Consider the following 25,771-nt stretch of genomic DNA (forward strand, 5'->3'; position numbering starts at 1 on the left):
CCCCCCCCCCTTTTCTCCAGATAAGCTTTGTAGAGATATATATTTGATGTCATTTCTAGCATTTTGTGAACTAGACAGACCGCCATTCCTTGGTTATTGGTTATCTTAACTCTGTTGGAATTGAGAGGTTCTTCCTACTGTGTCATATACCACCACGCCCCCACAATTTTGACTTCTTTTTTTCAGTTTGCATTTATGCCTCTGCCCAGTTGAGTTCTTGCAGGCTTTCAAACCCTTTTTTTTTTTTTTTTTTTTGAAAAAAAGGCATTCAGGAAGTTGCAGTTTGGCTTTCGAATATGTATTTACGGTCGGTATGCGAATGTATTTTTGTATTTTTAGTCATTTTTTTTCATTTAACTTTTGAGATATAGTCTTTCAGATGGTTTAATATTGGCTGCTATTGGCATTTTCATCTTTCAAATTTGTAAGGTAAAAAATACTGAGTTTGCATCTTTTTTTTTAGTGGGAAGTTTATTCTAATGCTTCTTTTACATAAACAGTGTGCTTTTACCACCTTGTTTGAGTTCTGATGTATACATTGATTATATTATATGAAAGAGGAGGATGACTATTATTTATAAAAAAACTATATTATACGAATTATGGAATGATGCAAATTTATCTGTTGAAAAAGAATAAGGACATAAATTTCTAATACAAGTAATATTTCTCATTGATATTGATTGTCTGTTCTAATTCGAGTACCGATTAGTGGATTAGTGGATAGAGTATCATTGTAAAGTGGTCGATGTTTGACCTCTGGCCCCTATAGTGTTGATAGGAGAACCGTAACAACTCTTTGAATGCAATATGATCCATCGGACATCTTTTTTATTACGAAGAAGAAAACCCAAATAGAAACTGAAAATGTTGTTTTCGACCCGACATAATATTTCATGAGTTCACTGTTGTTTTCGACCACTGGAAAATTTCTTGTGGCCAAAGAGGCACAACAACTTTAACCATACATTTGTCCACAAGTTCATAACCTTGCCATAGATCGGTTTCCTTTCCTGCTTCACATCTGCAATGAACTCTCTTGCTTCCATCTGAACTATTTCTTCCTGAACAAGTGTAGAGATTGCAGTAACTTACAAGAAAAACTATTCTGATGGATACAATGAAATTTTGTATATAAATCTTACTTTGGTGAAAAATTTGAATCCTATCTTTATTTCTCCTTTGTAAGTGTCGTCCTCCTCGAGCACGACGTTGTATGGAGCTGGCCGAACTTCTATGAATCCTCTTTCGTATCCCTCTGAAATTATTCCACCAAGGTGGATTCTGCTATTTTCGTGTCGAAATATGTAAACATAGAGAAAATTTTTGCTCAAAGAAATAAGCAGAGGTATGAAAGATTCATACACTATTGTACCAACAGATTCATTGCTCAGAAATTTTGTTTGCATGATTCTGAATTTGATATGAGTTATGTTCTTCCAATCAGATGAAGGGAGTTCAAATGAAAACTTCTCATTCCAACAAACCTTCTCATGTTTACCTGTGTCCACAGAACATAGTGAAAGCCCTGACCATGGAAGCATTACAAATTACCATACGAGAAAAGAGCAGAGGGGAGCCAACCTGATGATACTTTTGTTCTGTGTTCATGATTTCCACATTCTACCATCACATAATATGCCCGGGAACCTAAAACAAGAAGCAAATCCGAGCATATGAATAAGACGCTAATAATCATTTTAAAGGTCAACAGATCAAAAAATGCTCTAAACAGACAAAAAGTACTTCTCGGGTTGAGGCTCAACCCGAGTTAACATTAAGAACAAGTCTATAAGAGAAGATAATACCAAACAGATTGGTGTGTTTGATGTCTCTGGCATTGACAAGAAGCACTTCAAGAATCCCACCCTTCATGAATTTTACGTATTGGATAGGTTGAAGTAGCAAGAGCATAAATAGATAGGTTATGTTATGGAGTGGTGATGTTTCAAGTAAATAAAAAACTACCAAGACCATCAATTCCATTGAAATTCAAGATAACTCAGACCATTTAATGGAATTCAATGATCATCAATAACATGGATGCGTTGAAGTTACTACTCAGCTGTATGAGTTACCTGATAAATTTCCCTCCATCCATCAGTTTTTCAATTGGATGAGTTTACACACTCTTACAAGGAATGCTTCGTTCCCTTCTCCACCCGATGTAGGATCTCACAATCCACTCCCTTGGGGTCTAACGTTCCCGCTGGCACACCGCCCGGTGTCTGGCTCTGATACCATTCTACTAGTTCAAGTCCACTGTCGGTAGATATTGTCCATTTTGGCCCGTTACATATCGGCTGACCCCGTTACATATCGCTGTCAGCCTCACGGTTTTAAAACGTGTCTACTAGGGAGAGGTTTCCACACCCTTATAAGGAATGTTTCGTTCCTCTCTCCAACCGACGTGGGATCTCACAAAAACACAAAAATCAGCACAAGCAGGTAGAATTCTTACAATGCTTACATGTTTAGCTGAGCTCCCTGATTGTGCATCCCTCTGAAAAGATCCAAAGCTTCACTATGCTGACCATATTTCAAGAATGCCATGATCATGGCACTCCACGCATTGTATAAAACCCAAGAACGGCTAACGAAATCCTGCTACTTCTAACATAAAACCCATTTGGATAACTCCTCCATGCACAACCTTCAATCATTGAATCCCAGCTTAACGCATCAATAGCTCTTATTACGCTCAGCATCATCACATGATTTGGCCTGAGCCCATTTGCGAGCATCATCTTGAAGAAGGCAAAAACAGATTCTGGCTGTCCTGTTCTTACCAAAATCAATGATATAGTCGTCAAAGATATTACGTCCTCTAGTTGAGCATGAAATTTTGGTTGAAGAAGCATCGATCATAGGACGCATCGTATAAATTTTTCTCTTGGGACTTTTGACAAACAGGTTGCGTGCACATCGCGAAAAGCACAACATAATATCAATACCAAATCTTTGTTCCATTGACAAAAGCTTGAGGATCGTTCCCACAGAATGAAATGCAAAACCAGCGGAATTCAGAGAGTGAGGAGAAGAGAGTTAACCTCGCATCGCATTCCAACCATTTCTGCAGCTTCTCGGAAAATTACAGCTCTGTTAATAATTTATTATTTTTTTAAAAAAAAACTTAATCTAAGATATTGATTTAAATCTTTATTTTTAATCCAAGTAAAATATTAATATAAAAAGCTTCCATTTATTTATTGTGATTAATATATATTTATTGTTTATTTAAATATAGAATTAAAATTTACGATCAACTTTTATTTACTTATTTATTTAAATATTATTGAAAAAAAAGTTTCATAAAATAAATGTGTCTATAATTGGCACGTGCGGAGTATCATACCAACCATGTTTCACGCATGCCTAGGTGGCACAACGTCCTTATAAGGTATGTTGTTTTGATTACTTCCTCCATGCATTGCCTCGATTCTTGGATCCCAATTAATGCACGGTTAACTTTTGACTTTCATCTCATACCTCTCATTCATCGAACTCATTTTCTTTTGGAGTCCTTTGTTCGACATTTGAGCATTCTATTGACATGGTTAAGTTTAGGGCATTACTCTAATAACATGTTAGATGAACATGACTCTTCACAATGGTATGATATTGTCCACAGAACATGGCTCTGATGCCATGTTAGATGCACACAACTTTCCACGATGATATGATATTGTCCACAGGGCATGGTTCTGATACCATGTTGGATGAACACAACTCTCTACAATGGTATGATATTGTCCACTTTGAGCATAACCTCTCATGATTTTGCTTTAGACTTCTCGGCAAAGCCTCACACCAATGGAGATAGTATTCCTTGATTATAAACTCATGATCATTCCTTAAATTAGCTCGGATTTTCATCCAACAATTATATCAATTATTTTCAAATTTGAAAAGTGAAATTTGGTTGATTTCGCAATTTAATCTAATTATCCCATAATTATTTATTAGTGATACATATTTAATATTTAAGATAAATATGATATATGTGAGTCCAAATATTTCAATTTTCAACCAAATTAACTCAATTTTTTTTTTTGGTATAATTTCATATTTTTGTTTTTTTTTTTGTGAATTTGTTGGTCAAGAAAAAAAAAAAAAGAAATTGTTTATTATATTAAGTACTTATAACGTGTATGATGAACTAGCCCGGAGGAATTCATAATTCCGTTGATCATCTTCATCCAACAGTTATACTCCGAACTGATTCGTTTTCTGTTATCTACTATTGAACTAAGAGCCGATTCTGTTTCGAGCACCATGAACCTACAATCAGGTGCGCCGAACTGTAATCGGAATCAAGATTTTTCTTTCCTTTTTTTTTTTTTTTTTTTTTTTTTTTTTTTTTTTTTTTTTTTTTTTTGTTTTCACTTCACTTTTNTTCCGTCGCGCGTAATTTCGATGTTCTTAATTTGATTTTGCAGTGATTGAGTTTCTTGGATGTGTTCCGCTGCTGCAGAAGCTGCCTAGTTCGTCTCTAAGGGCAGTGGCTGAAGTGGCCGTCGTCAAGCACTACGGTAACTTTGATTTTCCACAATGCGTTTATAACTTTTGGTCTATCATAATATGTAATCAGCTGATGAAATCAATCAATATTTTTCTCTTCCACTCGATCGATTGAGTATGTAGTGACCGATGTGTGATTTATCTTTGAAGTCTTTGTTTCTCTTTCCTGTCTGATGAAAATTGTTGGAAACAATCGAACTCACAGCAGTGTGATAGTATATTCAAAGTTTAAATGCTTCATTAACTGAAAACTTGACATTAGACTAGAAATTGGTGTGGATGCTATTGTAACTTCAAATTCATTAGCTAGCGTAGCAGTTGTAATATGATAATTTTAATTTGACATTGTCTTTTCAGAGAGCGGAGATTACGTTCTTCGTGAGGGTGAAACAGGAGCTGGAATCTATTTCATATGGGAGGGAGAGGTAATCTTCTTCGGAATTTTGCAGTTGTTGAAAGTTTAGTTGGTCTTGAAAAAGCTTCTCTCATGGTTTACAGGCCGAAGTACATGGTTGCGGTGATGCAGATGGAGAAAATCGTCCAGAATTTCAGTTAAGGCGTTATGACTATTTTGATAGTGGTAAATATATTTTCAGTATTTTATCATTTTTATGCACTATTGTGAGATCAACTTCTGTCAAATTTATTAAACAGGAAGTTTCCTTAAAATTTCTGCGTTGTTATTCAACTCATCATATTCTCCACACTTTTCCGAATAGCAATCATTTGTAGAAAATCTTTATAACCTAGTATTAGATCATACCAGTTTACCGGTGAGATCCCATATCGGTTGGAGAGAGGAACGAAGTATTCCTTATAAGGGTGTGGAAACCTCTCCCTAATAAAGTGTTTTAAAATCTTGAGGCTGACGGCAATACGTAACGAGCCAAACGGACAATATCTGTTAGCGGTGGGTTTGGTCTGTTACAAATAGTATAGAACTAGACACCAAGAGGTGTGCCAGTAAGGACGTTGGAGTGGATTGTGAGATCCCACACTGGTTGGAGAGAGAAATTGAGCATTTCTCGTAAGAGTGTGGAAATTTCTGCCTAATAGATGCATTTTAAAATCATGAGGCTGACGCGATAAGTAACAGGCCAAAGTGGACAATATCTGTTAGCGGTGGGATTTTGCTGTTTTCCTAATCTTCTCCTTTTGGTGCTTCCATTAGATTGTTCTCTTGTGTCCATTCTTTGCCGTATAGTCTTTCTTCTTTGAGATGATAACAAGTGAGTGATGGATTTCATTAATGTACCCATCTGTATATGCTATGTTATGTGTTTAATTTGATGTACACTTACAACTATATTCTCATCTCGGGCTGAGAAAACACCCTGTGGATTTTGCCTGCTATATGCAATTCTGGTGATGAGCCTGGAAACTAGAAATGAAATCAACTGATTTTGCAGGAACCTCAAGATCTGTACAGGAATCTGATATAGTTGCTTTGTCTAAGGTAGGTCGTCTAGGCCTTCCATTTTTTTTCTTTTACAAGCAAAATGCATTGTTCTTGATGTTATGCTATCTACATAGTTTACCTACCTACGTGCTTCTGTTTGTGGCAGCTAACATGTTTGGTCCTACCTCGGGAACATTATACATTGTTAAATCCAATGTCCATCTGGAATGCTGACAGAACTCGTGATACATTTGCAGTTGTTGAGAAAATACTGCAGTTAGAGCCTCTGGAAGTATGTTTTTCTTGAATACGATTTTACTTTTCGCAAGTAGTGCCCACATTCCCAACTGCCATGAATCTAATTATTTAATTAAACTAAAGATTATTTTTAATTCATTAGTTAGAAACATTTTGAATGTTATTGAAATATCAAAGGTCGTTTTATTTTTATATATCACCTCCTTTGGAATATTACTGCATAAAAAGAAGATCAATAAATTTCGTTCTACTTAAACTGAGAATGAGAGCGTTTCCTTGTTACTGTTGAATCATAGATTTACACTTACTGAAAGGAAAATTATGAGAAAAATTGTGGTTGACTTGTTCCCGTTGAATCATAGAACTACAATAAAGTTGATTCTATTGTTTTCTTTGCCTATAAGCTTCCTAAAATTGTTGCTTCTATTTCTTCCTTATTTTTGGATTCTCTGGAGGCGAATACATTCCAAGGGATTACTTTACCCGAGGCTCCAAAATTTGGTAAGGTTTTTGGTGGGCAGCTAGTTGGTCAGGTATACATATATATATTCCCTGATATTGCACCATCATTTTTATTTCTTCTTTCGTCATAAAGCACTATCGATAGCTTTAAGAGGGATTGTTTTATAGACTTCAAAGTATAGGGTCCTGGATAGGTTGGGATTTTGCATTGTCAAATGTTCAATGTAGTTGACTGGTGAATCAATTAATCTTAAGTGCAGTTCAAAATTTTTCTTTCTGATGTCAATCTGGTGCTTTATCGCGTACCCTTGATATTGTACTTTGTTTTTATGTTTGCCAATCATAACAGCATATTTTTAAAGTATAAAAGGTTTGAGGGAAATATCCATTTGTTTACGTCTCTACTGATTTAGCAGCCTATGCATGTCTCAAGATCTGTTGCTTGTATTAATGTGTTTTTTTTTCTTGAGTGCCACGGATTTGGGATACGGGGCTTTGAACATCCAACCTCAAGGAAAGGAATATATGTTAATTATAGTTGAGCTATGCTCATTTTGGCTACTTGTATTCACATTAATTAAACTACTTGATAAATGTTGGCTTAAAAACTATAGGAATATTGTTAATGCTTCTTGATACACAGAAATTCACTTCTAATTCATACATATTACAGGCACTGGCAGCAGCGTCAAAAACTGTTGATTCTCTCAAGTTTGTTCATAGTTTGCATGCATATTTTCTTCTGGTTGGGGATTGTGATAGTAAGTATGATTATTTATGCTGGATCTGAATGCTTTTATTTCTCAGATAACAGACACCCAGTTGTAATATCTAAGCCCATGGTAATATCTTTGCGTGCTTACACACATTTGTTTCCTATCTTCATCATTTTCGTTTGACGATAATTCACTTGAAATTAAATTAATTTGCACGGTGGTGGCAATTTGCTAGAGAATACCTTACCCTCTCATAAAATTGTAGTATGGGGAGATTTCAGGATAAAGTGTTTTTTCATCCAAGGATAAATTTCTCTGTCACATTTAGTGATTTGTCCAAAGCTGTGCAAGCTGGTTTCCTCTTACCTTTTGGATTTTTCAACACTGACTTGAACCCTTGGTTTTATACGCTTCTATGATTATTGCCTTTCTGATTATAGATTGAAGTGTGCGTGAAGTATATACCGATAGTTTAGTACCTTCTGCAGTTTAGAACCCAACTGCATAACTGTGTGTCACCATAAGAAATTCGCACCAATACATCTTCCACATGGAGAGCAGGACTTTTCATGAATAAATTAACTATGGGACACTTTCCCTATCTATTTGACATACTTCAGATAGAGTGAGAAAAATAGAGCAATCTTAAAATTAGACTGTAAATATAACTTTGAAGTTGAAAAAGGACGATAACCATTCATTCTTTGCTTTTGTAGTGCCGATTATATATCAAGTTCACCGTATGCGTGATGGAAACAGCTTTTCTACCCGGAAAGTGGATGCAATACAGAGAGGAAATATCATTTTTACATTGCTCGCTTCATTTCAAGTAATTAGCAATCTGTGCACTTTTGGGTGGTAATTTTTTTTTTAAAAAAAAATTACCATTATGATATAGGCTTGCAGGATGAAGATATGTATGGTAGAATTATTGGAACGATCTTCCAAGCTAGTAAATTTTCCAAACACCTTTGAAATTCGCTATCACAACTTTGAATGAACACGAAGGACTCCTAGATAATAAATCGTTTATGCAAGTAACAAAAGTTATAGAATAACTGGAAGAGCTTTTGAAGAAGTCAATATGGCCAATTTTGAGCAACAGTCTTAATTATCTGTGGGGAACTCCAAGTGAATTCCAACATAGCATGAAAACTATCCCAGAATAATTCCATCCAAATTTTGAATTTGATGGATCTTAGGAAATTAAGTAATGAGAGAAAAATTCTACATCGTTTGACATTTCTTTAGTTTTCACTACAATACTTTGATTGCCAAGACTGCAACGGTTTATTTGCAGAAAGAAGAAGAAGGCTTCGACCACCAGATACCAAAAATGCCACCTGTGCCATCTCCAGATAAGGTGACTAAAATTTTGCTAACTATGTGTAAGATAATTTCCACCAGAGAATTTCTATTTGGATATTAATATTGATTATATTACAGCTTGTATCAATGGAAGACTTGCGTAAGAGACGCCTTACAAATCCATCTCTTCCTAGGTAAGATTTTTCTGTAGTTCATTTTAGATTTTCTTTGTATCAGCTTTCTGATCATGCAAGTTAGTTGATGAATTCTTGCTTGTTCTCCCTACAAAGAAGTAGCTCTTCCATTGGTTCTGTTCATTTTTATGGTAGCTTTATGTGCTCCAATAACAGAAACCTTTATTCCGATATTTGATATAGATTAGGTCATGCCGTGCCCTGGATGTATTAAGTCATTTAAATTTTGGTGAAATCAGGTCTAGTTGGTTTACTAATAGAATCAGCTACGGTATTCCTCTGGAATTTCCATTTTATATAAAGTTTGTAATTGAAAAGCATCAATTGCAGAAGTTTTGAATTTCTTCTGGTAGGGTGATTACAAGGTGGATATGGAGACTTACTCGGTGATAGACTTATATTAAATGTTTGTTTTGCAAAAAATAATAACAAAGATGCGTTTACATGGTGGATATGGAGGCGTACTTGGTCCATTGACTCATATTAAGTGTGTAACTGCTGATAATGTCATTTTGGATAAGAATTAGTCTATCGTAGAAACAGTTCACAAGAACTATTGGTTATATCAGGACTTACCGTAACAAGGTAGCTTCCAAGACGTTTATTCCTTGGCCAATTGATCTACGATTTTGTGAGCCTAATAATGCAACGGACCAGACCAAATCTCCTCCCAGGTAACCTGGTTACACTTCTCATCTCAGTTAATAATAGTATATTTCTCATATGCCGTTGGTACATTGGATTTATAGAACCGTCTTGAACTATGTTGCAGTTTGAAGTATTGGTTTAGAGCAAAAGGAACACTATCAGATGATCAAGCCTTGCACAGGTAAGCAGCTTAATGGCTTTTAGTTTTGAAAACCTTTTTGATGTGAAGATTAAGTGAGAACTTTCAACATAGTTCTTCTCTCTTATTGCCATTATCTGAGTGCACATTTCTTACCTCTATAAATGAGAGATTTGAAAGGAGACTAAAAAAAATTTCTAGTCTAGGAAATCCTTGCTTGAAATACGCAGAAAATGATGTTTTATTCATATTGCTCTGTGCAGGTGTGTTAGCATACACTTCTGATCTGATGTTTCTTTCAGCAGGCTTGAATCCCCATCGTAGGAAGGGTTTGAGGGCAACTTCCGTGAGCTTGGATCACTCGTAAGTACTTCAACGATATTATTTTCAATTCTTTTACTTTCAGTTGCTGACAGTCAATTTACAAGAAAATAAACAACCAACTTTTATTGAAGAAAAATGAAACAATATAAGGGGGATCCAAGGAAAAACAAGTGCAATTATTTTTTGTATAGTCAATAATGTGAAGTCCTTATGGGCTTTTAGAACTAGTTCTTGGAATGTAAGAATGTAAGGTTGATGATTATTGGGAGGGAGTCCCACACTGGCTAATTTAGGGAATGATCATGAGTTTATAAGTAAGGAAGGAATACATCTCCATTGGTATGAGGCATTTTGGGGAAGCCCAAAGCAAAGCCATGAGAGCTTATGCTCAAAGTAGACAATATCATACCATTGTAAAGGGTTGTGATTCCTAACATGATATCAGAGTCATGCCCTTAACTTAGGTCAATAGAATCTTCAAATGTCGAACAAAGAAGTTGTGAGCCTCGAAGGTGTAATCAAAAGTGACTCACATATCGAATAAAGGGTGTACTTTGTTCGAGGACTCCAGAGAAGGAGTTGAGTCTCGATTAAAGGGAGGCTGTTCGAGGGCTCCATAGACCTCGGGGGAGGCTCTATAGTGTACTTTGTTTGAGGGAAGGATTGTTGAGGATTGTTGAAGATTGTTGGGAGGGAGTTCTATATTGGCTAATTAGGGAATGATCATGGATTTATAAGTAAAGAATACATCTCCGTTGGTATGAGGCCTTTGGGGAAAGTCCAAAGCAAAGCCATAAGACCGCTCAAAGTGGACAATATCATACCATTGTGGAGGGTCGTGATTCCTAATATGTAATGCTTCTTCCATGATTAGTGGGACGTGGCTGTGAGTGTAAGAAATATATACGCATGGTTTTATCATTGCCACAAATGTAGAACAAAACTTATGCCTCCATTGCATTCATTTCTGTTCAGGGTGTGGTTTCACCGACCTTTAAGAGCTGACGACTGGCTGCTATTTGTGGTAAGTAGAATGAATGAAGTATTTATTTCATGAAGTTTTGTTTGTGCTCTAAATATACTAACAGAAGCATGAACAGATGCACGCGCCTACTGCCTACAGCACGCGCTGTTTCATTAAGGGCGAGATGTTCAACCAAAAGGGCGAGGTAACGAAGCTAACTACCATATGTTCCTTTCTCTATCTGTTATGACAGGAACTGAATTGTGCAAATAATGAGCAGCTCGTCGTCTCGTTGACTCAAGAAGGCGTTATTCGGAAGGCGAGAGCACCCAAGTCCTCTCCAGCCTCAAAGCTATGAAGTGTGTCATCTAATGTGGTAGCTTTCAACCTATACTATTCTGTACTATTTGTCCATATGAATGGCTGCAGAAAAAACACAGACTACATTCCTTTTCCCTTCTCCAAATTAGCAGAATATTATGGTGAGCTTTCAAAGGTTCAATATCTAAAGCAATAACTATGTACAGCATACAACTATGTTTATGGTATTTCGTGTTTAGATGTGCGGTGATTGCTTTCCTCTCTCGAAACTCTCTTAGTTTATTCATATATTTTTTTGTTTTATAGATTTTTGGATTCGTCATATAGATTTAAAATACAATACATTATGTTTTGTAAGAAAGAAAGCTAAAATCTTCGACTAACTTTAATATAGTTCCATTCGTATTAAATACGAATGTAGTTCATTTTTTACCATAAAATTAGAGGAACTTTATAGATGGTAAAAACAAATTATATTTAGATTCAATATATCACATTTATTTATTGTTGAATTTTGAGAAAGGTTCGTTTTTCCTCTTTTGATTTAGAGTGCCTTCTAAACGATGTCAAACTATATTGACGGTCAAATTAGACTAAACACTAAATGTAAACGATGTAGAAAAAATACGTTTAATAGCATATTGCTTTGCCGTAACTTAGCAAATCATAGTTAAAGTTATGGCCATATAAAACATTGCTTTACATTAGTATCCAATACTCGTTGATTTCACAAGTACTCTCCAAAGTATGAACAATATATAACATAAACCCAATGCAACAATGTTGCCTCTTAATTTAACCAATAAAATAAAATCAAGTTAAATTATTATTTACATTATTATTCGTATGACTTTAACTTAGATGAAGTTATTGAGTTAAAATTTAAATTTAATTTATAAACTATTTAGTCTCACAACTTTTAAAATTACAAAATTTAGTCTATGCAATTTTTAAATTTTTTAAAAAATTTATGAATTATTAAATATAGAATTTTAATTTAGGTCAAACACACCAATTATTTATTTATTATTATTTTTTTAATTTATGACACAAATTTTATTTTAGAAGCCTACATCCGTATTAAAATTGAAATTTAAACTTACTTTACCGAAAAAAATAAAAAAAAATAAAAAATAAAAAAACTCAGCAGGTCTAATGACAAATCTACCCCCACACGCAGATTTGCCTTTGCGTGCTTCCGTCTGATTTCCTTTCACGAGCACCTTCCGTTACCATCAGATCTATCCCATGAATTTTCGAATCAATTTCTCCGGTGAGTTCGACATTTTCATCTTCTTTTAAGATTTAAGGTTTTGATTCGAACTATTTTCTTGGCTTGTTATCTTTTGATGCCTTCAGTGTTTGATTTGTTTGTCAACCTCGGTGAACTAGATAATTCTCGTTCTGTATGTGCAATGCAGGCTGTGTTTGAGATCAGATTATGGTTTCAATCGGTCCTGCTTGATCCATTTAGTATGTGAGGATTTGTTGGAATTAAAGATCAAATAGTTTTCGGTACTAATTTCTAGATACATATACGACAGCTTCAAGGAACTAGAAATGGAAAGTGAAACTGTAATGGCTTGTTTCTGGAAGACTTTTGAAAACAATGGTTTGATTTTTGCTGCTGAAATTGTTTTCACGAACTACTTTTCAATTTGCTTGTAAGTTGATTTTTCAAAGTTATTTTCCCTGAACCTCTGTCCTTAAAAAACAAGTTTTCTCAAGCAATTCCTTAATTTCTTGATGACTTTCTTAATATCAGGATGGGTTTCAAGGTAGGTGAACAAGGTTAGATGTAGTTTCTGAAGTAATTGGGAAGTTCCTATAAAATTTAGAAATTTCCTAGTTTGAACTATTGATTTACGAAATTGGAAGTAACCAATTTAGTTTACTACAAACCCTAAAATCGCTCACTGATCCAATTTAAATATCTCAACGGAAAACTGAAGAATAACGACAAATAGTGATTGAATTCAATAGTTCCTTTAAAGTTATCGACTCTAGAGATATAGTAATATGGAGAATACTTAATTGTTTTAAGCACCAATAGAATCAGAAGGCTCTCTTGTTTCTCATATGTTACTTGCAAGATGTTGAAGTAAAGATGTAATTTCATAGAGTCATTTTGTTTGAATGATCCATGAAGAACGTAAGCCAGACGAGAGAATAGGAAAACGTAGGTTGTAGAAGCTTTTGATAAACTTACAGGCATACTCGAAGATGCTTTACTATGTTTAGAACGATAACATTACTTCAGTTTATAATGTTATTAACTGAAATGATTGTTGTTTCTTCAATGATCTGGTTGAAAGCGCATGTTGTATACCTTATTTTGAACATGCTGCTGATTCAAACAATGTGGCTGAGACATTCTGCTTGATGCCTTTTTGTTAAATGGATAAAACAATTACATAAGCTAAGCCCAATTGGTAAAAATGATCAGAAAATGAGTCGTAAAAGATGATTAGATTACAAATTTAGAATGGTGAAATTTTTTCTGGAATGTTTTGAACTGTGTCAAAAGGGTAATGATTTCGGATTATTTTTGACAGATTCATGGGCTTCCTGATTGTGTGGCTTGAAATAGCTTGTGGTGGTTATCATGCTTTGTTAAGCTCAAGGAATATAAATTGTACTCTTCTGAGTTCTTTGATGCAGGATTTCTGAGCAATACACATTCTTTTTTTGACCTTTCAGGAGTCGTTTAATGGCTTAAACTTCTCGATCGGACTTATGGACAGTGTTTTAGGTCCAAGTGGTTTTGAAGAATTGATCCCACCGACAGGGCGATCGCTGATACCTGGGCTGCCAGATGACATTGTTCTTTCTATCCTCTCAAGGGTTCCTCGAAAATACCATCATAATCTGAAATCTGTCTCAAAGAGATGGAAGGATCTTGTGAACAGCGAAGAGTGGTATTCATGCCGTGAAAAGAATGATCTTGCTGAGACTTGGATCTATGCTTTGTGTAGAGACAAGTCTGAACAAGTTTCGTGTTATGTGTTGGATCTTAACTCATCAAAAAGGCGTTGGAAACAGATGAAGAGTTTACCATCTTGCAGCTTTAAGAGGAAGGGTATGGGGTTTGAAGCAATGGGAAGGAAGCTCTACTTATTAGGTGGTTGCAGTTGGTCTGAAGATGCTACTGATGAAGTTTACTGCTATGATACTTCCACAAATAGCTGGAGTTCAGTTGCGCCATTGTCATCTGCTAGGTAATGATTATATGTTTCTAAATTTCTGGAGGGAAGACTTAATAGAGACAGTTCTTTTGGTAAAATTTAAAGCATAAACTCATAGTCTTGTGATATCCCACGTTGGTTGAGGAGGAGAACGAAACACTCTTTATAAGGGTGTGGAAACCTTTTCCTAGCAGATGCGTTTTAAAGCCTTGAGGGGAAGCCCGAAAGGGAAAGTCCAAAAAGGACAATATTTGCTAGCGGTGGGCCTGGGCCGTTGCAAATAGTATCAGAGCCAGACACCGGGCGATGCGCCAGCGAGGAAGTTGTTCCCCGAAGGGGGTAGACACGAGGCGGTGTGCCAGTAAGGATGTTGGGCCCTGAAGGGGGTGGATTTAGTGGGGGTCCCACACCGATTGGAGAAAGGAACGAGTGCCAGCGAGGATGCTGGGCTCTGAAGGGGGGTGGATTGTGATATTCCACATTGGTTGGGGAGGAGAACGAAACACTCTTTATAAGGGTGTGGAAACCTTTCCCTAGCAAACGCGTTTTAAAGCCTTGAGGGGAACCCCAAAAGGGAAAGCCCAAAGAAGACAATGTCTGCTAGTGGTGGAGCTGAGCCGTTACAAATCTAGACGAATCTTATATTTTGTTGTGAATGTAAAGACTAAATTTGGACATTTGAAAGCGTAGAGATTGCAATAAAACAAGTCCGGAAGTATATAGATTGAAAATATTATATTAACCTTTCGGTTTCTTGTAGCATCTCACAAAGAAGTTGCAACATATTTGCCTATGCACAACTTTATGAAGTTTACCTTAATGCTTGTATTATCATCATCATATACAGGTGCTACTTTGCTTGTGAAGTCTTAAATGAAAAGCTTTATGCCATTGGGGGCTTATGTTCCAATTCAGGTGATCGACACTCTTGGGACATATATGACCCATGCACCAACAAATGGGAACCTTGCTTGGACATTACAAATATTCAGAACGAAATTGAAAGTTCGATTGTGATGGATGGAAAGATTTATATTCGTCAACGTCATGTGGACTCTCAAGCTTATGCTCTGGTTTACGACCCATCGAGTGGAACGTGGGAGCACAGTGACTCAGAAATGGTTTCGGGATGGCGAGGTCCAGCGGTTATTGTAGACAAAACTCTTTATGTTTTGGATCAAAGTTCTGGAACCAGATTGATGATGTGGAACAATGAAGTCAAGGAATGGATTCCAGTGGGGAGATTTTCTGCCCTTCTAACGAGACCGCCATGTCAACTCGTCGCTGTCGGGAAAATAATTGTCGTCGTGGGGAAGGGACTCAGCAGTGTCATCTTTAATGTTGACAACGCAAGGACTATGGAAGGGTTGATGGTGAGTTCCTCTATACCAAGATTAGATTCTGATGTTGATGTACTTTCCTGTAAATGTGTAACAATTTAAGCTGCCCACCACCTGATAGACAAACTTGCCCTCATGCAATACCATAATGTATATACTCTTTCAATGAAATATTGGAGAATTGATACTTTGTTAATGTTCTCTTATCAATATATACAAGTTCTTGTTCCTATCACTATAATCGCAGGAAAGTTATATATTTTAGGGTCGTAAATGATATCGATAATTGCAGGCTGCGTCGTGCGAAACAAATAGGAGTAGAACTTTAGAGAAGTTGAAGGAATAGGCATAAAACTTCCTATTTCAATATTTCAAGAACTTTATACAGCAACAGATGGAAAACTATTGTCTTCAATAACGTTATAGACAGGAGGTTATGTTACATACCAGGAAGCAAATGGTTGAGAAATCAGCCCTTTCGACAACAGAATGTAAAGATCAATACACTACACGTCAAACTCGATAACCATACTACACTCGAGACTCGCTTGTTAAGTAACAGCCAGGTACGAGTTAAATTCAGCTAGTTTTTTTCCTTTTGAATGCAGGATGAATGACCCCATTATAAGAAGCCAAATTGTCAATAGTTGAAATACAGTCTTTCATCCTCTTAAGAACTGTAGGGATCAGGATGATGTTACTTGATATTTTATCTTCAAGCAACTGTATCTTCTTCGCAGTTTCTAAACCCTCTTCATGAACTGCGCCTTCACCTCTTGTGGTGGTTTGTTCATCATCTGCATAAACAGAGTGATTTCTCAATCAGAATAGAAGTTTGTAGGAAATAATGCTTCATTGCCATACAATGCTCACTTACGAGTCCAAAAAGTTAATACTTGCTCGAATAATAGGTTGGCATAATCGATCGAAATATGCATCATCTATTATTGCAAAAAATGACCCGAATCAACAAAAATACAAAAAGGGTATACCGAAAAGATCATCTAGTAAAATCCTAGAATTTCTTTCAACTCAGAGCTCACAGGACTGCCTAACAACACCCTTGGCTTAAAGCAAGAATTATGTCTTTCTTGTTTAACTTGTGATGCAACAGCTGCATTAGAATGATTGTTACTGAAAGAATTACCCCCTGAGGATGATAGACTCACCCCCAAACAGCAAGAACAGCCTACATAGTGAAAAACTAGCTCGATTTAATGGTGGCTTTCCCAAATGGCCCAAAAGCTTCAAAAGTAGTGAGGAGTTACCGTCTAACTAAACTCACTCACTTTTTTAGTATAACAAGTGGGGAATGAGAATTTGATTCTAAAACTTTGAGAAGAATTGCATGTCGAGAACTGTTGAGCTATGCTCACTTTTGAGAACTAAACTCACTTGAACATAGATCATAAATTAAACATATAAAAATATCATCAAATATTTCTTAAGAACTTAAACAAACAATCAACAAGTACCATACTTTATAAACTACAACCAACAGAAGAACAGAAGCCTTCACCCAATGCAATTTACAGGAAGGACAGAGAAGGGAAGCCTTCGCTGGTTACATAATGTTGCCTTGTTCAATAGCCAAAAGAAACCTTCTATCTACCTGAATTGGCAGTAGAACATGTAGAAATTGCAGATCAAATAATTCAGAACAACATGCATTCCACTCGCCCCAATTTAACACTTCTAAATGTGTATTCAAAACAAAGAAACTTTCACTTCATTTTCTCAGTCAGCAAATCTACCAGTTCCAAGCAAGCAAGAAAGAAAAACGTGAAGCAACTAAATAAAATTAGAGGCACACAATCCGACCTTCATGATCCGGACGAGCAGCAGATGTTCCCAGCTCCGAGGCTCCAATGGGGAGAGGCCTCGAGGACTCGAGTAACGAAAAGAAGGAGGACTTTAGCTGAGCCGACAGAGTGGATCTGTAGTGATGAATCCTCAGAGCTATTTGATTCACTTCAAGCTCCAGCTCTTCAACCTCATAATCAGGCTCCGTTTCTTGGGATTCAAATCCAGAAACACCGGCGTCTTCACCGGGATTGGCTGGGGACATGTTCGGTTTTGAAACCACAGCCAGTTTCTAGAGAAGTAGGAGCGGAAGATCAGAGGGAGAAACGAAATTCAGTTGTGTGTTGGAATCGAATGGAATGCTAATCTTGGGATTTTGGAGCGCAAGGGAATTCGAAATTTGAAAGTTCGAAGTGGAAATGGAATGGGATTGTGAGATCGATTGGAAGAGAAGTGCACAGCCCGCGCTTCAACCAGTCGGGTCTCGAAGCCCGATTGATGAAACTTGAATGTAAACCAATAGGGCCCATCGGCCCAATCATAGGCCCAATTGTAGGCCCAGCTAACATTATTTATTAACTAATTTTGAATTGAATTTTATATGAAATGAAACAATATTATATAAAGTTTTATATAAAAGTTGGAAGGACGAAGTTTGTAATTCTAAAAGTTACTTTTTTTTTTTTTTCATTTTTCTTTTACACCTGACACGATCAAAGGTATTTGGCCCTCAAAAGGGATGGAAGTTTTAGATCATCCAAAAATCCATTTTCTTAATACCTCTATTCTCCATTCGTTCGAGCCAAGATAGTAACTTCATTGTTCTTGAGAAAGCATCATTGGATTCCTTTCAAATCTGTATACAATAGGAAAATTGTAATAAGCCCAAACCCAACGCTACCAAATATTGTCTACTTTGGCCTGTTACGTATAGCCGTCAGCCCCATGGTTTTTAAAGCACGTTCCCGTGGGCTTGGGCTGACTCACCATTTCAGCACAGAATCACATTTCACCTCTAAAGTTCCTAAATCAGAACTATGTTCATTTTTTTACAAGAGTTTAGAATAACTACAGGTAATATGAGTATGTTCCATTTACTACAGGAGTTCAGAACCACTTGATATGATATCATAGCAATCCAAAAATATGCAAAGTAATTTGAATCTCTTGAGGTTAATATGCTAAATGAAGTTGGTACCAACAAATTCATTCAACACCTTAGAATCTAACAAACTACATTATTCGTCTCCTCCAAGAGGTCTACTCATGCTTGATCTCAACCTACGCTTCACGAAATGTATAAACAAAAACTGCAGATTCAAGATATATATGCATAAAACCGTAACCAAATCCTCGAGTCTACGCATCATGGATTGTCCTTGACACCATTGGAGCCAAGCTTCTCACTTTGACTTCCTTGAGATTGATTATTTGATCCAAAGATGAAACCCTTAATAGAACTTTCTGTTGACAGTATAAACTTTTTGATCTGCCATTCAAAATTAGGCCATTAGAACTCAGAACAATATGAACAATCTTCTAGACATCTGAAAATTCGATCGAACACCGGTAGATCAATAAGTTATTGTTATGGCAAAGAACTGAAATGTCTAATGCCTTCCAGTTGTTAATATGTAGAAGTAAAACCATGTTAATTGTCACCTAAACTTATATTATTAATTTACTAAATGCCAAGTCTTCTTGCTTCTAACTGAATAGAAAGGGAAACTTCACTCTTTACTCTTAGTTTTCATATCTCACTTGACTATCAAGAAATTATGAGCGACAGACAAATCTAGCAAGCTATAAATTTCATTGGAAGTGATGACTCAAAAACAAGAACAAATGGTAATTAGCAACTCATAAACCTACAAACTTCAGATTGTTGTAAGAGATCAGATGAACGTATATGTTCACTCTCAGCAATTTGACAACGTATCGGAAGGAAATTTTCCATCTAATTTAAACTCACTGTATTGAAATGTTAAAGCCTCAACAAATTTATAACACAATGGATGAAAATTTCATAAACTAAATATAAATCGTGTTAAACAATGGTAAATTTAGCAAGGAAAACAAGACCGACGAAGAATGTAGAAAACCTAGGTTCTACACGTTAAATCAAGTACAAGGCGAAATATACGACAACTAAACAAAAATTAAGAACAATAAGCGTGTAAAATATGATTGGAAATCCAAGAGCTTGAACTACACTATATGAGTTGCATAAAAAGCAAAATTGATTAAGAAACGAAGTCACTGCAAACGCAATTCATATTTCGCTTGAAAAGAATACAGATAAGAGGAAGTTCATCAATGTCTAGATAACGGAAATCCATAATAGACAAACAGAAATCACATCAGAAAAATACAGACAAAAGAACACCAACAAATCCGCGTCAATGGCACGATAAAAATCCCTGGGTTGCTGAATAGTAAAAAGAAACTAACCTACATAAGATCCAAGATCCTACTGCTTCGAACCAGACAGATAATAAAAATTTTGAGGGAGAGATGCCTAGAGAACTCACAGGATCGAGAAAATTGGGTTGAGGGCCATAATCGGCGGTTAAGAGAAAGTATGAAGCAGTGACAGTGGCCACCATAGTTGTTCTTCTCAGCAACTTGTCTGTTCGCGGATTCACCATTTCGACGGAGAAGAAATCGCGTTTCCGCTTGTTCGCTATATAAACCGCCCGGTTTATATAGGGATATTTGGGATCGTTCGGTGGTCTAATCTCAAGTTTAATGTAGAATAATAATACAATTAAATTATTTTTTATTATAAATATGAATCTGATTATAGTTTAAATAAATAAATATACATTAATTGTAATTATAATTTAACTTTTTCCCTCTACTTTAAATTTTGTTAATTCGATTATAAATTTTGAAAAGCTATTTACATATCATATTTTATTGCAGGAAAATTATTAGTACTACGTAACTAATTTTTATAAAAAATTAATTTAGAAAAACTAAATTTAAAATTTATTAGGACTAAATTGACTAAATTTAGACAATTGAAATACAGTTAATATTTAATTTATTAAGACAAGTTATTTAATTTTTCTATTATTATATTGAATATGTAATAACAATGACATAACGTAACAACGAAGGGTCCTTAGCTCAGTGGTAGAACATTTGACTGCAGATCAAGAGGTCACCGGTTCGAACCCGGTAGGGCCCTTATTTGTTTCTTTATTTTTTCCAAATTGGTCGTCGGATTAATATATGATCAAGTTGGCAGACCCGGTTTGATTCATATCAAAGGGTCCTTAGCTCAGTGGTAGAGCATTTGACTGCAGATCAAGAGGTCACCGGTTCGAACCCGGTAGGGCCCTTATTTGTTTCTTTATTTTTTTCCAAATCCAGATCAAGAGGTCACCGGTTCGAACCCGGTAGGGCCCTTATTTGTTTCTTTATTTTTTTCCAAATCGGTCGTCGGGTTAATATATGATCAACCCGGTAGGGCCCTTATTTGTTTCTTTATTTTTTTCCAAATCGGTCGTCGGGTTAATATATGATCAAGAGGTCACCGGTTCGAACCCGGTAGGGCCCTTATTTGTTTCTTTATTTTTTTCCAAATCGATCGTCGGGTTAATATATAATCAAATAGGCAGACCCGGTTTGATTCATATCAAAGGGTCCTTAGCTCAGTGGTAGAGCATTTGACTGCAGATCAAGAGGTCACCGGTTCGAACCCGGTAGGGCCCTTATTTGTTTCTTTATTTTTTTCCAAATCGGTCGTCGGGTTAATATATGATCAAATTGTCAGACCCGGTTTGATTCATATCAAAGGGTCCTTAGCTCAGTGGTAGAGCATTTGACTGCAGATCAAGAGGTCACCGGTTCGAACCCGGTAGGGCCCTTATTTGTTTCTTTATTTTTTTCCAAATCGATCGTCGGGTTAATATATAATCAAATAGGCAGACCCGGTTTGATTCATATCAAAGGGTCCTAAATCGATCGTCGGGTTAATATATAATCAAATAGGCAGACCCGGTTTGATTCATATCAAAGGGTCCTTAGCTCAGTGGTAGAGCATTTGACTGCAGATCAAGAGGTCACCGGTTCGAACCCGGTAGGGCCCTTATTTGTTTCTTTATTTTTTTCCAAATCGATCGTCGGGTTAATATATAATCAAATAGGCAGACCCGGTTTGATTCATATCAAAGGGTCCTTAGCTCAGTGGTAGAGCATTTGACTGCAGATCAAGAGGTCACCGGTTCGAACCCGGTAGGGCCCTTATTTTTTCTTTTTTTTTTTCAATATGTCGTCGGGTTAATGAACGACGGAATGGGCAGACCCGGTTTATAAACAAATTCGGGCAAGGATTTAAGACGGAGACCCGAGGCAAATCAGTTTGGAAATTCCGGGCGGCAGGGGCCAACGATATACCGAAGAATAATCTTTCGCGCGCAGGAAGAAGCGACATGAATTCGACCTTCAAAGTAACTTATAATCTTGGATTAATCTGTAGAATCATTTGTTTATTCCAGTTCATTCATTTTTTTCGTGGTTCTTATGCCAATGTTTCTACGAATTGATCTGGGGAGAAAGAAGAAAAGGAAAATGCCGCAGAAGCTCCAAGCAAAGAAGAATAAGATGAAAGTAACTCTCTCTCTCTCTCTCTCTATTGAATCAAGAAAAGTAGAATTTTCTGCTTCGTTGAGTTAGAAAGATGGAGAGATTGATTATTGTTTCCTTTTTGGTTTTCACGTAGTAATTTAGAAATTTTCTCATACGAGTAATGTTCTTGTTTTCACTTATTCCAAGAGCGAAATCCACCAGCGTTTTGTCCACTAGGATTGAGAAGCTCAATGACTTCCTACTGCATGATTATTTGGGAAATTAGGCAGTACTCGATCGATATGAAACAAAATCTGCTTGCCTTGGTTGAACATATGAGTGTTCTATTAATTCCATTTGAATGTCTTATTATTTTCGCATAATTATGTTCTTAGGATTTCAAATGGAAAAAAAGTGAAGACCAAGTTGATAAATGAGGTTTGATGTGTGTATTTCTAGGACCTGCATTGGTGAGCTGATATATTTATTTAGTTTTGTGATTTATGACAGAAAGATAATCTTCCTTTTTTAGTGAACTTCGATCTTCCACTCACTCTTCAATCTCCTCAATCCCAGATTCCAATCTAATTTATAAGAGATTCTTATACATCAGTACTTTATGGAGTAATTTCGTTTTTCATTCCTGAACTCTGAATGGGTATAAATCCACCCCGTTGTTCTCTTAAGTTTGATGCTTCAATTCTTGAAAGACTCCCTTGAACGCCCATCTTTTTGTTACTTAAACGTTTCCTCTCAGGAGCGGCCAGTTTTTTTCTTGTTCTTTTGTGTAAGATCCATGTTTCTTGGAAGTGATTGTCGTTTCATCCTCCATTTAACTTGCAATCTTCCAATTCTAGGCAATAAGCTAAAAAAAAATCTTCAATCATCTAGTAAGAGAAGCTAGAATGTATTAAAAAAAAAAATATTCCATCAGTTGAACTCGAAAGCTTGTTGCTCCGTCAAGAAACTCTCTTTCTTTCTTAGGTGTACAAACAAAAAGTAAACCAGTTCATTCTCAATCTTGAATCATATACCAGCTGTATCGAATCATTTCATTTCTTTATGAGTAGACTGTTCTAACGTGAATGCATTTTGACTTAACGTGTTGTGCTGTTTGATTGGATGGAATTATTTGTATTCTCATTCTCCACAGATTGGCAATGGTGGCAGTGTAGAATCTTATGTTTCCCATTAACTCCTCGATTTGGAGAAAATCTGGGTAACATTCCTTTGCATTATTTGCCTCATTATGGTGCATTGATTGAATGGTCAGAACAATTTAAGTTAGATCTCCAGAGTCCTAGGATAGAAGCTCTATCACTTGTTCTTTTTGGTATGCCCTTAAAAACTCGGTTTTTAAGTAAGAAACTATACGTCTGTTAGAAATCACGACTTTCCCCAAAGGTATAATATTGTCCACTTTGAGCATAAGCTCTCATGGCTTTGCTTTGAGCTTCCCCAAAAGGCCTCGTACCGAGATAGTATTTCTCACTTATAAACCCATGATCTTCCACTAAATTAACCAATATGGGACTCACTCCCGCCAATATGGGACTCACTCCCAATAATCCTCAACAACGTCCATGGGTTATGTTGGACTCGTGTTCATTGCCTTGTCTTTGACATGTTCATCACTTCACTTTGATACTCTTTAGATCTACTGCGCTCATCCTCTAGTCTCTAAACTTATAAGAGTTCATGTGCTATTGAGCCGCTTGCGCTTATTTATCTTTGCTTATTGTTAAGCCTCTTGAGCCTTATCACGTTTTATTTTTTCTTTTGTAAGGCACCCTAAGTAGACCCACAAATTCTCTTTATGGAATATTTTAGATATATAGATTTAGGATGACCCATCTTCACATTCTCTATAGAAGAAATCCATATAAAATTTTCTTTCTTGAAAACTTCATTTCTGACTTATTTTACAAACAAGCAGAGTTCCAATTGGTTTTAGCACTTGTATATAATAATGTTTCATCTCGTCAAGGTTTTGTAGAATATACAGACATATATACATACATACACACACATAGATACATATACATGTGTGTGTGTTTAGTTCTAAAGATCTAAACAAACAATTGAAATAAACCCCAAAATACAGATTGAAAAAGATTTTGCTCTCAACATTTAAAGGGCAAAATTTAGGCAGGTCTTTTTTCTCTCTCTCTAAGCTGCAGATTAGGTATTGTATGAATGGGTTATTTTGCAACAGAAACAGCGAGGTATATGGCCAACCAAACAAGAGGAAGACATGGTCAAAATAACCTTAAATATAACAACGTTAAGAGCTTCAAAATCACAACCCTTGTACGTGAAGGACATGAACCTTACAAGGCTAGTCAGACCAGACAAAGGCTAAGGAGAGTTTGAGATATCCAAAATACATAAATAAATCACGAAATCTCTCTCTCTCTCTCTCTCTCTCTCTCTCTTCTCGCTCTCTGTTTCATTGAGGGACATCAGAAATCAGACATTATGGTATGTTTCTGTCTCTGTTCTTGATTGAGTTTCTCTTACATTTGTTCTAAAACTGAGAAGGATGTTTTGTTTTGTTGCAATCTTGACAGGCAAATTCATCATCAGGAATGGCAGTGCACGATGAGTGCAAGCTCAAGTTTTTGGATCTGAAGGCCAAGAGAAAATACAGGTTCATAGTGTTCAAGATCGATGAGAGGATCCAGCAGGTCATGGTAGAGAAGGTCGGTGGTCACGATGAAACCTATGCGGATTTCACCGCTTCCATCCCTGCCAATGAGTGCCGTTATGCTGTCTTTGATTTCGATTTCACAACTGATGAGAATTGTCAGAAGAGCAAGATTTACTTCATTGCCTGGTATTATCTGCCCACATCATTTTTTTCATAACATCCAATCTCTTTTTTTCGTTCTAGAATTAAATTTCTTATTTAAATTGATTTCTACCGTAATTTATCGGCTTAAAATTTTGTTATTTGTTTATGTAGGTCACCCGACACGTCGAAAATAAGAAGTAAGATGTTATATGCTAGCTCGAAGGATAGATTCAAGAGAGAGTTGGATGGAATTCAAGTTGAATTACAGGCAACTGATCCGAGTGAGATGAGCTTTGACATCATCAAAGCAAGAGCTCTCTAAATCCATCCAACAAAAATAAAAACTATTTTCATTCCAATAAAAAGTTATATATTATTTTTTCCTTTTTATTTTCATAATGTAGTTTTTTATGCTGTTTCTTTTTCCAAGCCTTTTCAATTCCCATCAGTTGCTTTAATGGAGAATTTGAAATGGTATATATAAAAATTAAATTTGTTTCTTTTTTTTTAAGAATTTTGTCTATTAAATCTCTTAATTTTTTATTTTTCTGATTAATTAGGTTTCTAACCCATTTAGAATTAATTAGGTTTTTTAAGAATTTAATTCCTTTTCAAATTTAAATAATCCTATTAAATCTTAACAATAAAAAACTAATTATTACTAAATTTAAATTATAATAATTAAATTCTTACTATAAAGAAGTAAATGATTTTCAGTCTATTGTATTTTACTCAAATAAATAAAACTTATTTTATTTTAGAGTAAAATATATTTTTGTTTTTAACTATTATGGTTTTTTTTTTTTTTTTTTTTTAAAAA

General features: G+C 35.8%; 6 protein-coding genes and 6 non-coding genes across 20 annotated transcripts; 9 read left to right on the forward strand and 3 right to left on the reverse strand.

Annotated features, from left to right (window-relative positions):
- Nucleotides 1–798: 798 nt before the first annotated feature.
- LOC111431998 lies at nucleotides 799–2,518 on the reverse strand. The gene is made up of 6 exons (XM_023068778.1): nucleotides 2,471–2,518; nucleotides 1,809–1,869; nucleotides 1,585–1,650; nucleotides 1,366–1,528; nucleotides 1,146–1,284; nucleotides 799–1,064 (listed from the first exon to the last, which is right to left on the reverse strand). The coding sequence occupies exons 3-6, from the start codon at nucleotides 1,628–1,630 to the stop codon at nucleotides 903–905; spliced, it is 510 nt and encodes a 169-aa protein (XP_022924546.1). The 5' UTR covers nucleotides 1,631–1,650; nucleotides 1,809–1,869; nucleotides 2,471–2,518; the 3' UTR covers nucleotides 799–902.
- A 1,618-nt stretch (nucleotides 2,519–4,136) lies between these two features.
- Nucleotides 4,137–11,494, forward strand: LOC111431999 (acyl-CoA thioesterase 2-like). The gene is made up of 17 exons (XM_023068779.1): nucleotides 4,137–4,291; nucleotides 4,440–4,532; nucleotides 4,879–4,946; nucleotides 5,020–5,101; nucleotides 5,931–5,977; nucleotides 6,087–6,212; nucleotides 6,634–6,711; nucleotides 7,314–7,401; nucleotides 8,073–8,185; nucleotides 8,657–8,719; nucleotides 8,803–8,858; nucleotides 9,428–9,532; nucleotides 9,631–9,689; nucleotides 9,909–10,008; nucleotides 10,945–10,993; nucleotides 11,070–11,138; nucleotides 11,214–11,494. Exons 1-17 carry the CDS (start codon nucleotides 4,276–4,278, stop codon nucleotides 11,289–11,291), a joined length of 1,290 nt encoding a protein of 429 aa, XP_022924547.1. The 5' UTR covers nucleotides 4,137–4,275; the 3' UTR covers nucleotides 11,292–11,494.
- Nucleotides 11,495–12,409: 915 nt separating this feature from the next.
- On the forward strand, nucleotides 12,410–16,014 carry LOC111431991 (F-box/kelch-repeat protein SKIP4). Of its 4 annotated transcripts, none has more exons than XM_023068768.1 (4): nucleotides 12,413–12,527; nucleotides 12,676–12,918; nucleotides 13,955–14,472; nucleotides 15,287–16,014. In XM_023068768.1, the coding sequence occupies exons 3-4, from the start codon at nucleotides 13,991–13,993 to the stop codon at nucleotides 15,879–15,881; spliced, it is 1,077 nt and encodes a 358-aa protein (XP_022924536.1). In that variant the 5' UTR covers nucleotides 12,413–12,527; nucleotides 12,676–12,918; nucleotides 13,955–13,990; the 3' UTR covers nucleotides 15,882–16,014. The 4 variants fall into 4 exon arrangements, with proteins under 4 accessions (XP_022924533.1, XP_022924536.1, XP_022924534.1 ...); XM_023068767.1 differs by lacking the exon at nucleotides 12,413–12,527 and adding an exon at nucleotides 12,548–12,564; XM_023068765.1 differs by lacking the exon at nucleotides 12,676–12,918 and having other exon boundaries at nucleotides 12,410–12,527.
- An 89-nt stretch (nucleotides 16,015–16,103) lies between these two features.
- LOC111431995 lies at nucleotides 16,104–18,630 on the reverse strand. Of its 2 annotated transcripts, XM_023068776.1 has the most exons (3): nucleotides 17,601–18,630; nucleotides 16,657–16,720; nucleotides 16,104–16,576 (listed from the first exon to the last, which is right to left on the reverse strand). In XM_023068776.1, the coding sequence occupies exons 1-3, from the start codon at nucleotides 17,845–17,847 to the stop codon at nucleotides 16,573–16,575; spliced, it is 315 nt and encodes a 104-aa protein (XP_022924544.1). In that variant the 5' UTR covers nucleotides 17,848–18,630; the 3' UTR covers nucleotides 16,104–16,572. The 2 variants fall into 2 exon arrangements, with proteins under 2 accessions (XP_022924544.1, XP_022924543.1); XM_023068775.1 differs by lacking the exon at nucleotides 16,657–16,720.
- A 50-nt stretch (nucleotides 18,631–18,680) lies between these two features.
- On the reverse strand, nucleotides 18,681–20,285 carry LOC111431996. The gene is made up of 2 exons (XM_023068777.1): nucleotides 20,114–20,285; nucleotides 18,681–19,071 (listed from the first exon to the last, which is right to left on the reverse strand). The coding sequence occupies exons 1-2, from the start codon at nucleotides 20,228–20,230 to the stop codon at nucleotides 18,949–18,951; spliced, it is 240 nt and encodes a 79-aa protein (XP_022924545.1). The 5' UTR covers nucleotides 20,231–20,285; the 3' UTR covers nucleotides 18,681–18,948.
- A 418-nt stretch (nucleotides 20,286–20,703) lies between these two features.
- TRNAC-GCA lies at nucleotides 20,704–20,775 on the forward strand. The gene has a single exon. It is a non-coding gene; the product is annotated as a tRNA-Cys (tRNA).
- Nucleotides 20,776–20,857: 82 nt separating this feature from the next.
- Nucleotides 20,858–20,929, forward strand: TRNAC-GCA. The gene has a single exon. It is a non-coding gene; the product is annotated as a tRNA-Cys (tRNA).
- A 301-nt stretch (nucleotides 20,930–21,230) lies between these two features.
- TRNAC-GCA lies at nucleotides 21,231–21,302 on the forward strand. The gene has a single exon. It is a non-coding gene; the product is annotated as a tRNA-Cys (tRNA).
- An 83-nt stretch (nucleotides 21,303–21,385) lies between these two features.
- Nucleotides 21,386–21,457, forward strand: TRNAC-GCA. Its single transcript has one exon. It is a non-coding gene; the product is annotated as a tRNA-Cys (tRNA).
- A 150-nt stretch (nucleotides 21,458–21,607) lies between these two features.
- Nucleotides 21,608–21,679, forward strand: TRNAC-GCA. Its single transcript has one exon. It is a non-coding gene; the product is annotated as a tRNA-Cys (tRNA).
- Nucleotides 21,680–21,762: 83 nt separating this feature from the next.
- Nucleotides 21,763–21,834, forward strand: TRNAC-GCA. Its single transcript has one exon. It is a non-coding gene; the product is annotated as a tRNA-Cys (tRNA).
- A 106-nt stretch (nucleotides 21,835–21,940) lies between these two features.
- LOC111431994 (actin-depolymerizing factor 7-like) lies at nucleotides 21,941–25,454 on the forward strand. Of its 5 annotated transcripts, none has more exons than XM_023068772.1 (5): nucleotides 21,957–22,199; nucleotides 23,311–23,376; nucleotides 24,145–24,638; nucleotides 24,728–24,993; nucleotides 25,123–25,454. In XM_023068772.1, the coding sequence occupies exons 3-5, from the start codon at nucleotides 24,636–24,638 to the stop codon at nucleotides 25,271–25,273; spliced, it is 420 nt and encodes a 139-aa protein (XP_022924540.1). In that variant the 5' UTR covers nucleotides 21,957–22,199; nucleotides 23,311–23,376; nucleotides 24,145–24,635; the 3' UTR covers nucleotides 25,274–25,454. The 5 variants fall into 5 exon arrangements, with proteins under 5 accessions (XP_022924539.1, XP_022924540.1, XP_022924541.1 ...); XM_023068773.1 differs by having other exon boundaries at nucleotides 24,373–24,638; XM_023068771.1 differs by lacking the exons at nucleotides 23,311–23,376; nucleotides 24,145–24,638 and having other exon boundaries at nucleotides 21,941–22,039; nucleotides 22,149–22,199.
- The last annotated feature ends 317 nt before the right edge of the window (nucleotides 25,455–25,771 follow it).

This window comes from Cucurbita moschata, unplaced genomic scaffold (assembly GCF_002738365.1).
Source record: "Cucurbita moschata cultivar Rifu unplaced genomic scaffold, Cmos_1.0 Cmo_Scf00037, whole genome shotgun sequence".
Classification (NCBI taxonomy): Eukaryota; Viridiplantae; Streptophyta; class Magnoliopsida; order Cucurbitales; family Cucurbitaceae; genus Cucurbita; species Cucurbita moschata.

Excerpts from the sequence above, each read along its gene's own strand:
- LOC111431998 (XM_023068778.1), bottom strand. The coding sequence starts at position 1,630 with ATGGTAGAATGTGGAAATCATGAACACAGAACAAAAGTATCATCAG. Across the intron at positions 1,529-1,584 it reads CAGAACAAAAGTATCATCAG|GGCTTTCACTATGTTCTGTG; the intron begins GTTGGCTCCCCT and ends TTCCATGGTCAG. Across the intron at positions 1,285-1,365 it reads GAATCTGTTGGTACAATAGT|AATCCACCTTGGTGGAATAA; the intron begins GTATGAATCTTT and ends CGAAAATAGCAG.
- LOC111431999 (XM_023068779.1), top strand. Across the intron at positions 9,533-9,630 it reads CAGACCAAATCTCCTCCCAG|TTTGAAGTATTGGTTTAGAG; the intron begins GTAACCTGGTTA and ends ACTATGTTGCAG. Across the intron at positions 10,994-11,069 it reads ACGACTGGCTGCTATTTGTG|ATGCACGCGCCTACTGCCTA; the intron begins GTAAGTAGAATG and ends AAGCATGAACAG.
- LOC111431991 (XM_023068765.1), top strand. The coding sequence starts at position 13,991 with ATGGACAGTGTTTTAGGTCCAAGTGGTTTTGAAGAATTGATCCCACCG. Across the intron at positions 14,473-15,286 it reads GCGCCATTGTCATCTGCTAG|GTGCTACTTTGCTTGTGAAG; the intron begins GTAATGATTATA and ends CATCATATACAG.
- LOC111431995 (XM_023068775.1), bottom strand. The coding sequence starts at position 17,847 with ATGTCCCCAGCCAATCCCGGTGAAGACGCCGGTGTTTCTGGATTTGAA. Across the intron at positions 16,577-17,600 it reads TGCTCGTCCGGATCATGAAG|ATGATGAACAAACCACCACA; the intron begins GTCGGATTGTGT and ends CTGTTTATGCAG.
- LOC111431996 (XM_023068777.1), bottom strand. The coding sequence starts at position 20,230 with ATGGTGAATCCGCGAACAGACAAGTTGCTGAGAAGAACAACTATGGTG. Across the intron at positions 19,072-20,113 it reads AACCCAATTTTCTCGATCCT|ATCAAAAAGTTTATACTGTC; the intron begins GTGAGTTCTCTA and ends TTTGAATGGCAG.
- LOC111431994 (XM_023068770.1), top strand. The coding sequence starts at position 22,113 with ATGCCAATGTTTCTACGAATTGATCTGGGGAGAAAGAAGAAAAGGAAA. Across the intron at positions 22,200-24,727 it reads CAAAGAAGAATAAGATGAAA|GCAAATTCATCATCAGGAAT; the intron begins GTAACTCTCTCT and ends CAATCTTGACAG. Across the intron at positions 24,994-25,122 it reads AAGATTTACTTCATTGCCTG|GTCACCCGACACGTCGAAAA; the intron begins GTATTATCTGCC and ends TTGTTTATGTAG.